General features: G+C 37.9%; 1 protein-coding gene across 23 annotated transcripts in view; it reads right to left on the bottom strand.

The window, feature by feature from the left end:
* Positions 1 to 15,574, bottom strand: part of LOC148162790 (membrane cofactor protein-like) — a 58,498-nt gene that overhangs the window by 23,019 nt on the left and 19,905 nt on the right. For 11 of the 23 annotated variants that reach the window (XM_088016977.1, XM_088016974.1, XM_088016970.1 and 8 more), the window contains exons 7-9: positions 13,436 to 13,483; positions 9,445 to 9,495; positions 8,908 to 8,943 (exon numbers count right to left, since the gene is read on the bottom strand). In XM_088016977.1, the coding sequence (XP_087873103.1) occupies positions 8,908 to 8,943; positions 9,445 to 9,495; positions 13,436 to 13,483 (135 nt within the window). Of the gene's footprint in view, positions 1 to 1,077; positions 9,496 to 13,389; positions 13,484 to 15,574 lie in introns of those variants that run through there. The other 12 variants (XM_088016990.1, XM_088016989.1, XM_088016988.1 and 9 more) reach the window with 9 other exon arrangements.

Raw genomic sequence — 15,574 nt, 5'->3', positions numbered from 1 at the left:
GTGATAGAACAACGAAGTAATTTAAAGATGGTGAAAATCTAACCCTGGATTACTAGTTACAGATGTTTTATATTACCTTCACCAACCATGATATGACCTTCCAGTATTTATAGACACCTTGAAGCTCACGACAGACTGAAATCTACCTTCCTGGTTGGCTTTAGCCTCAAAGGAATTCTAAGAGACCAGGAAGATCCACAGGACTGGGGAGGCCCCTACTGCCACTTCGGTTGGTATGTTCCGTCTTCCCCTTTGCTCCTGTGACCCAAGACGCCACTCTGCTTTTACCAAGAAATGGCCCTTCCTAATTGGCCTCTGTAGAGTCTGCTCCCAAACTCTTGACTGTAATGTGGGTAGCACCTCACGTTATAAGTAGGAGGATACATATCTCCTCTCTTCCCGGCTGTGTAGACACACAGTCTGGCACAAAGGGAGGAACACTTCCAATTCATTTCATTAGGACAGAGGGCAGTGAGGCTCAAAGGTTCTAAGGCAATGCAATTCAGGGTTGCAAAATCTAAACTTTGTTGGTTTCTTTCATATGCTAGAAATATTCTGGTAATGGAAAACAAATAAATGCCTTTACAGAGTTAAGTTTACATGAGTTGAAGTTAATTGCATTTACAAAATTAAGTAAAATGTATTTTGACTTCTGAAAAAGGACATTTTTCTTCCCTGCAGTTGAACTGAGTTTAAATTTCTGTGCAATGTTTACCCCTGAAACCATTTGGCCTGATGTGAATAATGTAAACTCTCTGTGAGGACAGAGTCCTTGTCTCTCACACCTTAAATTTAGAGGGAATACCCACAGCATATATTAAGTCCATGCGATATTGTCTGAGAAGTCAATTTTATGACAAGGCAGACATTTTCAGATGCACTGAGTACAGTCCCTTCCTGAGGCACATCTGCTTTCCCACTGAGGGAAGAGTTCTGTAGAACTTACTACCTGACATCTCAAGAAATCCTTTCTTATTTATTGGTTCTTTAAAATATTTTGAAGAGTTTGTTGAAAGCTCAAGAATTGGAGAGCCAAGTAGAAAAACGTTCAAGTTGATTTGATCCTTCGGTTGTTTGCCCCACGTCACTACACTCCCCGCTGCCTGATCTGGCCACTCGGAGTGAATCCCCAACCTCTATAACCTTCATTTAAGCACTGATGGCTTAAAAATTACAAAGTTACTGGCTCAGTCATTATTATAAAAATAGGTTTAAATTCTACCAAATAATAAATATTCTTAACAGAAAAAAACCAGGAGAACTACTGAGTCACTGGTAATAAAACACACAAAGTATGTAAATAATTCTAATGGACTTCAGCAAACTCTCACTTCTCCAGGGATGATGTCACCAGAGTAGAGAGAATCATACATTTATTAAATGAAAATCACCACCCGTATGTGAACACACTGATGTCAAGCAAAGGCATCTGTTTTCTGGAGCCGCACAGTCTTGCCAAGACAGACAGGACTCAAGCAGTAGCAAAGCGCCAGGCAAGAGCTGATGATCCCCGGATGAGAAAGTATGGCCGCAAATGAGGTAAGAAAGGAAACCCGAAGGAAAGAGGAAGGGGTGTGTGGGTGGGGCCCATTTCACGCGCCCGGGATCCCATTCTATTCCTAGCTGAGACTGAGGAACAGACAACCCTCGCAGGACCCTTCAGCGTGGGGCCACGTTCATCAAATCGTTCAGAGATGTTTGATGGCCTGAAAAATGACTTACACGATCTTTGTACTTTGGGGTGGAGGTCACGGAAGGGTAACTGTGTTCCCAAGTCATCACAAATACAAGTTTAAATCAAAATCCATTTGGAACAAGTTTTGGCAGCAATTTAGGACGGTCTGTGCCTAGTGCCCTGCTTCCAGAGTTACCCCCTAGGAACACAGCAGTTACTGCATACACTTTACAGTCTCATAAGGAAGTTTCTGAGGCAACAACACTCCGTTTCAGGGAGGAAGGTGAGGGACATCAAGCAGTGCAAAGAATCTAACAGAAATCTTTACTTTTTTAAACACAGCAAGTAAAGGTAAATATTAGCCCACACTCTTTCAAAACAAACTCATAGGAAATCTTTCAAAAGTCCAATTATCTTAAACAGGATAAAAAATTTCCCAAGCTTTATGGTGTTTCTTCAAATTTCAAGAATGTGAGCATATCCATAAAGTCACCCCCTCTCGTTACTCAGAGTGTAGCCCAGGAGAGCAGCAACATCGCTGGGCGCTCATGATAGATTGAAAATATCAGGCACTGCACCAGACTTAATGACTCAGAATCTGCATTTTTAACAAGACCCCAGGTGATCAGTGTGCACACGAACATTTTAGAAGCATTGCTCTAGATTCTAAAGGAGAAAGGTATACCACCAACCCGCATTAGAGACTTCAGCTTTGAAACAACATAGAACCTAAAGAGTTAGATAAGATAGTTCAATGTCTTGACGTCAAATAATCTAGAGAATCTAAAATTGATAAAGCCATTCTATAATACTGAATTTCTAACTGAGTATGTTCCTGTCAGGAAAAGGGTAATATATATCCTAAAAGATTTCTATATACTTCATAAATTAGCTCATAGGCATTTATGAATTTCCCCTCACACTATTTTTTTAAAACTCTTTTCCCTCCAAATTATGCTACTATATATAGAATTAAGTACATTGCACTGGTTGAAGATATATTTTCTGAAAATATTTAAAAATTTTATTATTGCAATTTTCTGTTTACAAAGAAAATTTGGATGGTAAGTGGTAACGTTATGGCCTTTAAAAAAATTGAAAGATAATTGACATAGACCATTGTTTTAGCTTTAGATGGACACATAATTTGAGAAACGTATATATTGCAAAATGATCACAATTAGTTTAGTTAACATCCATCACCACACAGTCACAAATATATTGTGTGTGTGTGACACTTTAAAGATCCATTCCCTTAGCATCTTTCAAATATGTCATACAGTATTATTAACTATAGTCACCATTCTGTAAATTAAATCCTCAGCGATGCAGTACATCCTACAAACTGGAAGTCTGTACCTATTGACCACCTTCACTCAATTCAACTAACACCCATTTCCCTCATCCTCCCCCACCCCACCCCATCTCCAGCATCCACTACTTTTCTCTGTATCGATGAGTTCATTTTCTTAAGGTTCCACATGTAAGTGATATCATAAAGTATTAGTCTTTCTCTGATTTATTTCACTTGGCCTAATGCTTGAAGGTCCATCCATACTGTCACAAATGGCCGGATTTCTTTTTTTATGACTGAATAATATATCATCAGATGATGGAATCTATATAATGGTTATGGAATTATATATAATATTCCATTACATATTTATATGTACAATATTCCATAATATACATATATGTAGTATATACATATACACCATATTTTCTTTATCCATTTACGCATTGATGGACATTTAGGTTGTTTTCATATCTTATTGTAAATAATGTTGCAAAGAACACTGGTGTGCAGATATATTTTCAAAACAGTGATATCCTCTCAAGATCAATACCCATAAATGGAATTGATGAGTAAGTTAACTCTATTTTTAATTTTTTCAGGAACCTCCATACTATTTTCCATATGGTACACTAATTTACATTCCCACCAATAGTGCCCAAGGGTTCCCCTTTCTCATGATCCTCGCCAACTACTGTCATATCTTTTTGACAATAGCCATTCTAACAGTTGTGAGATGATATCTCCTGATGGTTTTGATTTGCATTTCCCAGATATTTAGTGATGTTGAGTATCTTTTCATACACCTGTTGGCAATTTCTTTGTTTTCTTTGGAAGAATGTGTATTCATATTGTTTGCCCATTTTTTTAAAGAAAAACTGAGGTATAATTTACATATAACATATTAGTTTTAGGTATACAACATAATCATGTGAGATTTGTAAATTTGCAAAATTATTGCCATGAATAAATCTAGTTAACATCCATCACCATAGTTAAATTTTTTTTTCTTGTTATGAAAACTTTTAAGATCTACTCTTAGCAACTTTCAAATATGCAATACAGTATTATTAACCATATTACCATGCTGTGCATTACATTCTGTGACTTATTTGTAACTGGAAGTTTGTACCTTTTTGACCTCCCTCACCCACCCCTGCCACCCGCCTCGGCAACCACTAATCTGTTCCCTGTATCTAGCTGTTGTTGTATTTTTTTTTTTTTAAAGACCACATATAAGTGAGATCATATGCTATTTGTATTCTCCGTCTTATTGCACTCAGCAAAATGCCCTCAACGTCCATCCATGTTTTCACAAATAGCAAGATTTCCTCCTTTTTTAATGGCTGAATAATATCCCATTGCATATGTACCACTGTTTCATTATCCACTCATCTATTGATGAACAGGTGAATCACTAATTCCATTTCACTATGACCTTTTTTCGAGGCTTTATCTTGTTCTTTCATTTGGAACATATTCCTTTGTTTCTTCATTTTCCTTGACCTTGTTGGTTTCTAGGCGTTCGATAAAACAGCTCTCCCAGTCCTAAAGCAGCACCCTGGTGTGGGGGATATAACTTAACTGTTCAACCCTGTCCTAGCTCTTGGTTGTCTCTCAAACCTTTGGGATTGTCCTAGCAGCCTACTTTGTTGTCAGTGGCTCTCAGGAGTTGAGGGTGTGTCAAGACTTCTCAGTGTCCGGGAGAGGAAGATCCCAGTCAGCACACAGGCTGGTTGCAAGCCAACCCCTCGGGTGCCAGTATATGCAAATATACCTCTTTTGGGGGAACGCTGGGCAATGGATGTTTCTGTGTGCTCCCTTTGCACTGGGCCCTGTGGTGACAGTCAGTTAAGAACTGTTCCTTTGCTACCGTCCCGCTGACCTCCAGGGCCGGTTATCAAGGGATGTGTCCTGTGGGTAGTAGCCACAAAAGCTGGGGTGTCAGCCGTGCACACAAGGTTCTTTCCCAGAGACACGGACAACCTGGGGCAGGGTAGAAGGAGTTCGAAGATGGTCCCTGTCAGTCTCTCAGTCTCTGGAGAGGATCTGTCTTGGGCTCCCCCACGTGTGTTTCATTAGAAGCCAGTTCCTTAGGCCACAGCTCCGCAGATAAGCTAAAAGGCCTGTCGCAGAAAGACAGGGATGACTTCAGTCGGCCACCTCTGTGCTACGTCCTGGACTGGGCAGTGGTTGACAACAGTTTTTCCATTTGTTACAGCCCTGTGTGACCTGCCGATATAAGGCCCGCAGGCCACCAGTCAGGTGCACGAGCTCCTAGCAATGTGGAGTCTGGCAGAGGGACGGCGGAAGATAGTGTGGGCTCTCCAAGGTCTCTGGAGAGGACCAGAGCCAGCCGTGTGTTTTGATAGAAGCCTGTCCCTCAGGCCTCATGGACACAGGTATGCTAATAGGCCTCCTTTCCAGAAAGACTGGGGGTGCATTTCAGACTGCTGCCTCTGTGCTGTGTCCTGGGGCGTGGCCAGTTAACAGCTCCTTCTCTGTTATGGTCCCAGTGCCAGGCGATCAAGGGGTGTTCCCTGGGTGACAGCTATAAACACCAGAGACCCGGATGTGTGCACAAGCTCCCTTCTGAAAGATACCAGCAGCTGAGAGCCAGGCAGAGGGATGGCAGGAAGATGGGGCCCTCCAGCCTCCATGAGCTTTGAAGAGTATTTCAGCTGGGTCCTAGGTGTGTGTGACATTAGATATCTGCCCTTCAGCCCAAAGCTTTTAACACAAGCAAATAGGTCTCTTTCACAGAAGGACCAGGCATTTCAGTCAGCTGCCTCTCCACTGTACCTGGGGGTTAGCCAAAGTAAATCCACACGGGCACTTTAAGAACTGTTTCTTGGTTTGCTATAGCCTTGTAGACATAAGCCCCATTGGCTTTCAAGCTAGATGTTTTGTGGACCCATCTCTCAGGTGCACGTCTTAAAAGGTGGGGTGCCAGATGTGGGGTTCAAACATTTTCCTTTCCAGGAAGAAGCTCAGAGTTGTGAGTTCCCGCCTGACTGTGGGTTACCACATTTGGGGAGGATTTTATGGTGAGATACTATCTCAGTCTCTTCTACCCATTTTGATGTGCATTTTTGTTTTGTTTTGTTTTGTTTTTTAAAGTAGGCTCCATGCCCCACGTGGGGCTTCAATTCACACCCCAAGATCAAGAGTCAGATGCTCCACCGACTGAGCCAGCCAGGCGCCCCTGGATGTGGGTTTTTTTTTTTTTTAAGATTTTATTTATTTATTTGAGAGAGAGAGTGAGGGAGAGAGAGAGCTGAAGAGGGGTAGGGTCAGAGGGAGAAGCAGACTCCCCGCTCAGCAGGGAGCCCGATGTGGGACTCGATCCCGGGACTCTGGGATCATGACCTGAGCCGAAGGCAGCCGTTCAACCAACTGAGCCACCCAGGTGCCCCTGGATGTGGGTTTTTTATCCACCCAATGTGTAGGAGGCCATCAAGTTAGTTTTCAGATTTCTTTCAGAGGGAACTGTTCTGTATGCAGCTGTAGATTCCGTGTGTATGAGAGGAGGTGAGTTCAGGATCCTCTTATGTTGCCATGTTAAACGAGAGGCTCAGATTACAAGACCCACTAACTGGTAGCTAGAGAGAGTTTGAGTAATACTTGTTAAGGACCCAGTAAGTATTTTCAGGCAGAGAATTTAAACAAAAAAAGGAAAGTAAGGAGCAGAAAGCTATTTTGTTTTCCTTTCTTGAGAATTTATTTCTACACAAAACTTTTGGACTTGTAAAATTATTCCACTGACAATATTCCCTACCCACGCTATTGTGTATATGTGACTTAAAAAATGTACTACTGATTGAGAAATCCAAAATGCATATCATGTGTTCTACAAATATAAGATTGAATATTCAAACAAAGGCATTGTGGTTTAAAAAAGATAACCAATAACAGAAAAAGTTTGAGTTCTTTATGTGTAACGAATGTACTTTTTTTACATAGCCTAAACCAGAGGATTAATATAAAGGAAAATATATCATAAAACCATGAATACCAAGAGTCCTAAAATTATTAGTTTTTTTTTTAATTTTATTTATTTAATTTGTCAGAGAGAGTGAGAGAACACAAGCAGGGTGAATGGCAGGCAGAGGGAGAAGGAAAAGCAGGCTCCCCGCCAAGCAGAGAGCCCGATGTGGGACTCGATCCCAGGACCCTGGGATCATGACCTGAGCCGAAGGCAGATGCTTTACCAACTGAGCCACCCAGGTGTCCCTAAAATTATTAGGTTTGATGTTAAAGCTATTTCCAAAGCTACGGGGAAAGAAAATGACTAAAAATCACTAAAAAATCAGAAGTTTCAAAGCACCTAATCTTGGTCTATGCTCTAGGATTTGTTCTAAGTCTTTTACTAAATTGAAAGACATTTCATTAAAATTTGTTTGATGCTTAAAAACCCTATTTTCTATAGATACTTGTACAAATTTTTTCTATTATAAGCCTCCTCTTTTTTCAGTTTTATAGAAAAAACAAAGATAAAAAAACAAAGATAATGAGGTGCCTTGTAAATCTTAACCCTCAGTAATGTTTAGTTTAATCCTATCAGTTTTACTGCAACCTAGTAAATTAAGAGAACATAAGAGGGAAATCAAATAGTGCTGTTTTTCCTTCCCCAGTTCAACAAGTATAAGTAACAACTCTACATAAAAACAAATCAAATTGGGAATGTGAATGAGAACCTATGTAGCTTCTTACAATTACCTAAGTTACACAGACAAATGGAAACTTTGATCATACAAATTCCAAGGAATACAACTGTCCAAGCCTCCACAGTGAGCCGTTCTAAATTTTGTCTTAGCCATCAGTGCAATGTAGGACACAGGGTAAAGCTGGGTGGGGAAGGCCCCATAATGGTCCGTGATCTGCTACAGAACCTAACTCTCAAATCCCACAGAAACGTTTCTTGCAGTCCTAATAGCCACGGCCACTCTGCACAGAGTCCTCTGACTGCAGGGGCAGTAAGAGCAGCCTGAGGTCGTTGCAGTAAACACATGCAGCCAGGATGGCGCCCCCATGCAAGCGCAGTTTCGAAAAAAAGACGGTATGCGGGACAAACAGAAAAGCTGCACAAAATGACGTCAAGACTGAGAAGGACCATGAGTTAGTTAGAAGGAACATGCTTTTATTTACCCTTTCTTCTCCCTTTGAAAACATCTATACAGGCAGGTGCAAAGTACCACAAGGCCAACAACTGCAAGAGACCAGGAAACAAAGGACATAAAACTCTGAGAGCTGCGTGTCAAGATTCAAAATTTAGCAGTAGAAATAAGTAAGTGTTGGTTGCATTCAGTAGTTAGAAAATGTTATTTTATTTAAGCACATATCTATTCATCTGGACTCTTTTACTATCTAAAGCCCATTCCCTGGAGTCACTTGAATAGTCCACAGGAAGCCAGAGAAGAATCCTTGTTTAGTTTAGAAAATTACCCAAAGCATCTTTGGAATGCAAACTCATGACCAGTCATCCTGAAAACGCATTGTAGTATTTAGGGTTTTTTAATAAGTGGACATGTACAGTATAAAAGAATATACATTCACCAGCAAAATGTAGTGTATCATATACAAGGTCAGGTTATTCTAGACTGGTGGACTTCATTTCAAGCTATTGAAACTATAGAAACTGAAAAGTCATTTAAAAAGTAATGCACTTCGAGGGGCGCCCAGGTGGCTCAGTCAGTTAAGCATCTGCCTTTGGCTCAGGTCATGATCCCGGGGTCCTGGGATCGAGTCCTGCATTGGGCTCCCTGCTCAGTGGGGAGCCTGCTTCACCCTCTGCCTGCCCTGCCTGCCCCTTCCCCTGTTTGTGTGCACGCACTCTCTCTCTGACAAATAAATAAATAAATAAAATCTTAAAAAAAAAATAATGCACTTCTTTGCAGTCATATTTTGATTAAGTTGCATCAATGTTCAGGCTACTTACGAATAGTAAGGACAATCACAGCAATGATTCCTGCATCTGAGAAAAAATGAAAACAGTTTGAAGACTGAGCACACAAGGGTCCCAGGGGGTAGTTGCATTTAACTCTGATCAGATCATCTATACGCTACTGCAAAGAAGTTGCTCCTCGGTCTAGTTTTAGCGTGAGCGCTAGTGTGTGCAACTCATTCTGATCATAGAACCCTTCTAATCAGAGTCCAGGTTTAGGATCCATCTTGTGAAACTCTTCACCGGAACCTGACTTTTCATTATTTTGTGCTGTTGGTACCACACCAGGTTATTTAGTAAAGCCAGGACTATCAGAATTCCCTAGATTAGAGGAAATTACCTACAAATCTCCATACACAGTACCACTTACGTTTATCATGTTATCTGGACTACTAAAATGTAAACTAGTAAATGTCAAATTTTGTGGAACTTTGTTCCTTCGTTAACTACAAATGATTGGAACACGATAGATATGTCCACGTAGAACTCCAAGGCCTCATAATGCAGAGTAATTAGTAGCCAAAATAATACCTAATTCCTCAAAGTCTTCAAGTATTAGTGGGTCGTTGGGCTCGGGATAGCCTAGGGAAAAAAATGGAAATAAGTTAAAAAAGAAAGACAGACTAAAGCTTAAAGATCCATAAATTCACTGGTTTTATTTTTTGCCTTTGTATAAACCTACTTATAACTTCATTTTCCTTAATGTTTGTCCATAAAAGTGGTATCATAAATTATAAATTTATATTTGATGTCATCAACAATCTTCTTCCTGTCCATATTTCCTGTGACAATATTCTGTGGTATAGGAAGCAAATTTATCACTACTATATCCTCAAAATTAGCCTGAATTCAACATGATTCTACACATTGTAGAATTTAGGGTTTGTTACTAAGGAAATTAGTAAAATGACTAAAATCAGAAATAGAGGAGGACTTCAAAACAATTTAGAAGTTGATCTGGAACAGAAAGACTCTTCAACGTAACAAAAGCCACTTAAGAAAAACGCATGGCCAACATCATATTTAATGGCGAAAGACTAAAGTTTTTCCCTTAAGATCAGGAACAGGACAGGGTGCCTGTGTTTGCCACTTCTATTCAACATAATATTGCAAGTTCATATCAGAACAATTAGTTAAAAAAGAAATAAAAAGCATTTAAATTGGGAAGAAATAAAATGATCTCTGTTCATAGGTGACATGATCTTTACATAGGAAACTAAAGATTACACACACATGCACACACACACACCACAGGCCTGGTAGAACTAATAAATGAATTCAGTAAAGTTGCAGGATACAAAATCGACATGTGAAAATCAATTGCATTTCTACACACTAACATTAAGCAACCTAAAAAGGAAATTAAGAAAACAATTCCATTTATAGTTGAATCAAAAAGAGTAAAAGACTTTGGAATAAACATGACAAAGGAGGTAAAAGATTTGTACACTGAAAACTATAAAATATTGCAGAAAGAAATTTATAAAGACAGAAATAAAGGGAAAGCAATCCCTGTATTTGTGGATTGGAGGACCTACTAATGTTAAGATGTAAATATGATACAAAGCAATCTACAGATGAAGTGCAAGCCCTATCAAAATCCTAATGATGCTCTTTGCAGAAAAAGAAAAATCCATCTGAAAATTCATACAGAATCTCAAGGGACTAGGCAATCTTGAAAAGAGAAAGCAAAGTTGAAAGGACTCATACTTCCTGATTTCAAAACGTACTATAAAGCTACAATAACCAAAACAGAATGGTGCTGGCATAAAGACAGACCTACAGACCAATGGAATAGAAGCCACAAAATAAACCTTTGGGTATATAGTTAAGTAATTCTCCACAAGGGTGCTGACAACATTCAATAGGGAAAGAGCAATCTTTTTCACAAATGGTTTTGAAAACTGGATAACCACATACACAAAAGGATGAATTTTAACTCTTGCCATTCACCAAATACAAAAATTAATTCAAAATGGATCAAAGACCCTAAAGATCTAAAACTATAAAACCCTTAGAAGAAAATAAGACTACATGCTTCATGATGTTGGATCTGGCAATGATTTATTGAATGTGACACCAAAAGCATAGGCAACAAAAGAAAAAACATAACTTAGACTACATCAAACCTCAAGACTTTTGTACATCAAAGAACACTAACAATAGAGTGAAAAAGCAACCAACAGAATGGGAGAAAGTATCTGAAACTCATATAATAAGGGATTAATATCCAAAATATAAAATGAACTCCTAAAACTCAAAACAAAAACAAAAGAACCACAACCCATCAAAAATGGACAAAGGACTTGAAAAGACATTTCTCCAAAAAAGATATACAGGTGGTCAATAAGCACAGGAAAAGTTCCGCAACACATTACTAATTGTTAGGGAAATGCAAATAAAAACCACAATGAGATTCTACCTCGTATATTACCTAACATACATTATGATGGTTATTATCAAAAAGCAGAAAATAATATGCATTGGCAGAGGTGAGGAAATTGGAACTCTTGTGCATTGCTGGTGGGAATGTAAAATGTACATCCACTGTGGAAGACAGTATGGTTGTTCCTCAAAAATGTAAACATAGAATTATTATATAACCAGCAATTCTACTCCTAGGTATACAGCACCCCAAAACTGTTAACCAGGGACTCAAAATTGAAAATTTTCAATTTTCAAGTTTACCACTGAGAACAGGATCCAAACACTTGAAAGCCAATATTCAGAGAAATATTACTCAGAGTAGCCAAAATGTGGAAACAACCCAAATGTCTATCAATAGATGAATGAATAAACAAAATATAAAAAGCAATGTAATATTATTCAGCCATAAAAAGGAATAAAGTTCTGATACATGCTACAAGGTGGATGAACCTTGAAAACATTATGCTAAGTGAAATGAGGCAGAAATAATTCCATTTCTATGAAGTACCTAGACTAGTCAAATGCATAAAGACAGAAAACAGAATGTTTACCAGGGCTGGGTGGAAGGGGGGAATTGAGAGTTATTGTTTAATGAGTACAATGTTTCAATTTGAGACTATGAAAAAGTTGATAGTAGTGATGGTTACAAACAATGTGGATACAATAATGCCACTGAAGTGTACACTTAAAATGGTTAAAATAGTAATAAAATATAATAGTTTATCTAGAAAAATTAACAGAACAGTCTGAACATTTCTGAAAAGGAAATATTCTGCCAGATATTAAAACAGATCATAGTATTAGAGTGGAAAAAAATGATTCAGTACTGTCATGAGAATGGTTAGAGTTCAAGGAAACAAAGATGACTGGAACAACTATTAATTTAATGACAAAACAATTGGCACTTGAAAACAGTTGGAGAAAGAACAACTTATTCAACAAATGTTGCACTTTGCCACCGGGTAGGTGTGGGTTAAGGGGAGAGAAACTCGATCTCACTCCATACACCATAATGATTTTCAGATGCCCTAATGATTTAAATACAAAGACTGCAATCAGAACTCAGGATTAAAATGTTTATAAAGTTGTAGCATGAGGAAGATCTAAAGCTTTTATAAGAAAGACACAACACACATAGCCATTAGGGAAAAGGTGGTTATATCTATTAATCCATCTACATATTGATGTAAAATTTCTACACATGTAAAAGACCACTAACAGAATAGTGAAATAAATAAATACGGTACACATTTCAAAGTCTTCATTGAAAAGAATGGCAGTAAATCTAAATAGAACCCCAATATAAAACATTAAATGGAAAAAGTCCAAGTTTCAAAAAAATATATACAATATGATGTCAATTTTGTTTAAGATAAAAGAAAAAATACCCAACTATATTTATAACTACACATCTAAGGATGCTGATGTACAGAAATAAAGAAATACCCTAAACTATTAACAGTGATTAATTCAGGTAGTAGACTAGAGAAAAAGGATAATTTTTTACTCATTGACTTTCACAATGTTTGAAAATTTACAAAAATATATTCATATACCTCTCATGCAACAAAAAGTTATAAAAAGCAATCTAGGGGCACCTGGATGGCTCAGTCAGTTAAGTGTCTGCCTTTGGCTGAGGTCATGATCCCGGGGTCCTGGGATGGAGTCAGGCTCCCTGCTAAGCTCCCTGCTTCTCCCTCTCCCTCTGCCCCACCCCCTCCTTGTGCATTCTCTCCCCCCCTCAAATAAATAGATAAAATCTTAAAAAAGAGCAATCTATAATTAATAGCATACAATAAAAAATCTTAAAAGAAAACAGACTAGTGAAAATAAGGCCAAAACACCCCTGAAAAAATGTTCACTTCATATTAAAAGGGCTTTAACTTATAATGAGCTCTCACAAATCAACAAGAAAAATATTTTAGAAATCTAATTTTAAAAAATGAGCAAAGGGTATGGATAAATCAATGTAGACCAAAAAAAAAGTTCAGCTTCATTGATAATTAAAGAAATGCAAATTAGAATAAGACATAACTTTGTACTCATCACCTTATAAAGTTGTTAACAATATAAGCAAGAGAAAGAATTACTGTGCCTGGATACTTTGAAACTGGAGGTTTGGTTGGATGAGTAGGCTTGAAACCTAGAAAAAATAAATTTGATTCAATTCACCCACCTTATCAATATAAAATTATGGATTTAATGTTGATTTTTTATTTTTTAAAAAGATTCATTATTTCTTAAAATGAAAAATACACATGCTTTCAAAACTTTGCAATTCTACTTCTGGGAATTTAACCTAATATGTATTTGTACAAGCATATAAGCATGCATATATAAGAACGTTCACTACAACTTTGTATTTTATATGGAAATCCTAGAAGTTAACTGATAGTAAATCATAAAAATAACGTGTTCAGAGTAAACACACATATCTTAAGAAAAAATACCATCCAAGTAGTATCATACTACATAAAAAGTTATATCTTTTTCCTTTCTGCCTACTATTTCTTGGGCCCTTTAAAACATATTTGCACATTTAGATCTGCCTTAACACCATTATATGTTGCTGATCCTTTTGATATAGTCTTTCTCTAGCCGATGATAAAAAATGATTGACAATCCCATGGAGAGTTTTGATTTTTATTTTTTAAAAAAGACCCCTGTAGTTTCTCCTCTTCATAAGCTTCTTCTCACAATTCTTTCAAAAACTAAACTCTAAGGCCGCCTGGGTGGCTCAGTCAGTTAAGTGTCTGCCTTTGGCTAAGGACATGATCTCAGGGTCCTGGGATCTTGCCCACATCAGGCTCCTTGCTCAGTGGGGAGCCTGCTTCTCCCTTTCTCTCTGCCCTTGCCCCGCTTGTGATTTCTCTCTCTCTCTTGAATAAATAAAATCTTAAAAAAAACCCTAAACTCTATCAGTGTTTTATAAATCCTTTATGAAATGGTCATGGTTCAACTCCTTCAAAAGAACATATCAACAAACATAGTACACCACAGTGCATATAGCCACCAGGACCATGTGAGTAAACATGGATGGGTCAAGGAGTATAAATTTCATATGCAATCTTAATATATCAATCCACCAAAAAACCATTTCTTTCCTTCCAAACCTCACAGCACTCAACTAAAGTACACAAGGAGGCTATCAGATACTGGGTTTACAGGAATTATAAAAAGAAGTATTCTCATTACCATGTTAATATGCATAATTTCCCCAAATCCTTTAAAATAATATGGCCATAGGAAATATACAAACAAATTAAAAGCCAGTATTCATGATCTGTTTGAGTTCAACACCTTCGTGAAACAGTGAAGTCCACAGAAATAAGGTTACTTGAGTAAGCAGAGCCCAACTAGGACCCTGATGAGGTCAGCCCAGGCTAATGCTCCTCCCACTACTCCTGTTGTCTCTTCCTTTCTGAGGCAAAGAGAGACCAGAGATAGCAGCACTGAAATCAGGAAGATATTTCCTTCCGTTATAGCAAAATCAGCTTTCAAGTCTTAAGTAGAGTAGCTGACACAGTCCCTGCAAGAAATCCTCCATTTCATTTCAATGAATAAGGATTTTTCCTGTCTTTTGGTTGCTATGAAATTTAGGTACAATTGCCAAATAAAAATAAATGCCCAATAAAAAGAAAAAGAATAATTATATGAAGCGGGAAGGGGTGGGGGTGAGGGAAGACATTCAGGTCTTTTACTGGAGATAGCAGAAATTTCCCAGTTTAAATTGTGCTACATAAAAACAAAAACAAAAAACACTAAACTGGTTACAGTCCAGCAACTGAGACACAGTCCTAGACCAGGAAGATACCCTAAAGGAGCCAACAGATCACCTTTAAAAGGAATAAACAGCAAAGTCAATGACATGTTAAAAAATAGAAGCCACAGACCTTCCTGTTTACTAATATTAATCTGAGTGATGCAATAAGTCATATGAGCTACCTTTAGGAGCTTCCTATATGCCAGGCACTGTGCTAAGTGCTAAATGCATCCCTTTTACACTTTGTGTAACTTGCCCAATTTACATACGTGTTTATATCTGCAGACTATGCCAAAAAATTTTAGAATAACTATACATAACAACTAAAATGGCTATAAACATGTCCTTCATTCTTTCATTACTAAAAATGATGAATGAGTATAAAACAACTGTAAAGGATTTTTGTTAAATATAAGCAGGAAAGTACTAATCTGAATGACTCAAAATTGGAGGTTTTACATTGGGAGAAAC

The sequence above is a fragment of the Eumetopias jubatus genome, unplaced genomic scaffold (genome assembly GCF_037043125.1).
Source record: "Eumetopias jubatus isolate StellerSeaLion01/CBP00866 unplaced genomic scaffold, mEumJub1_p1.0 scaffold_12, whole genome shotgun sequence".
Lineage (NCBI taxonomy): Eukaryota > Metazoa > Chordata > Mammalia > Carnivora > Otariidae > Eumetopias > Eumetopias jubatus.
This window is presented reverse-complemented; position numbering and strand designations above follow the sequence as displayed.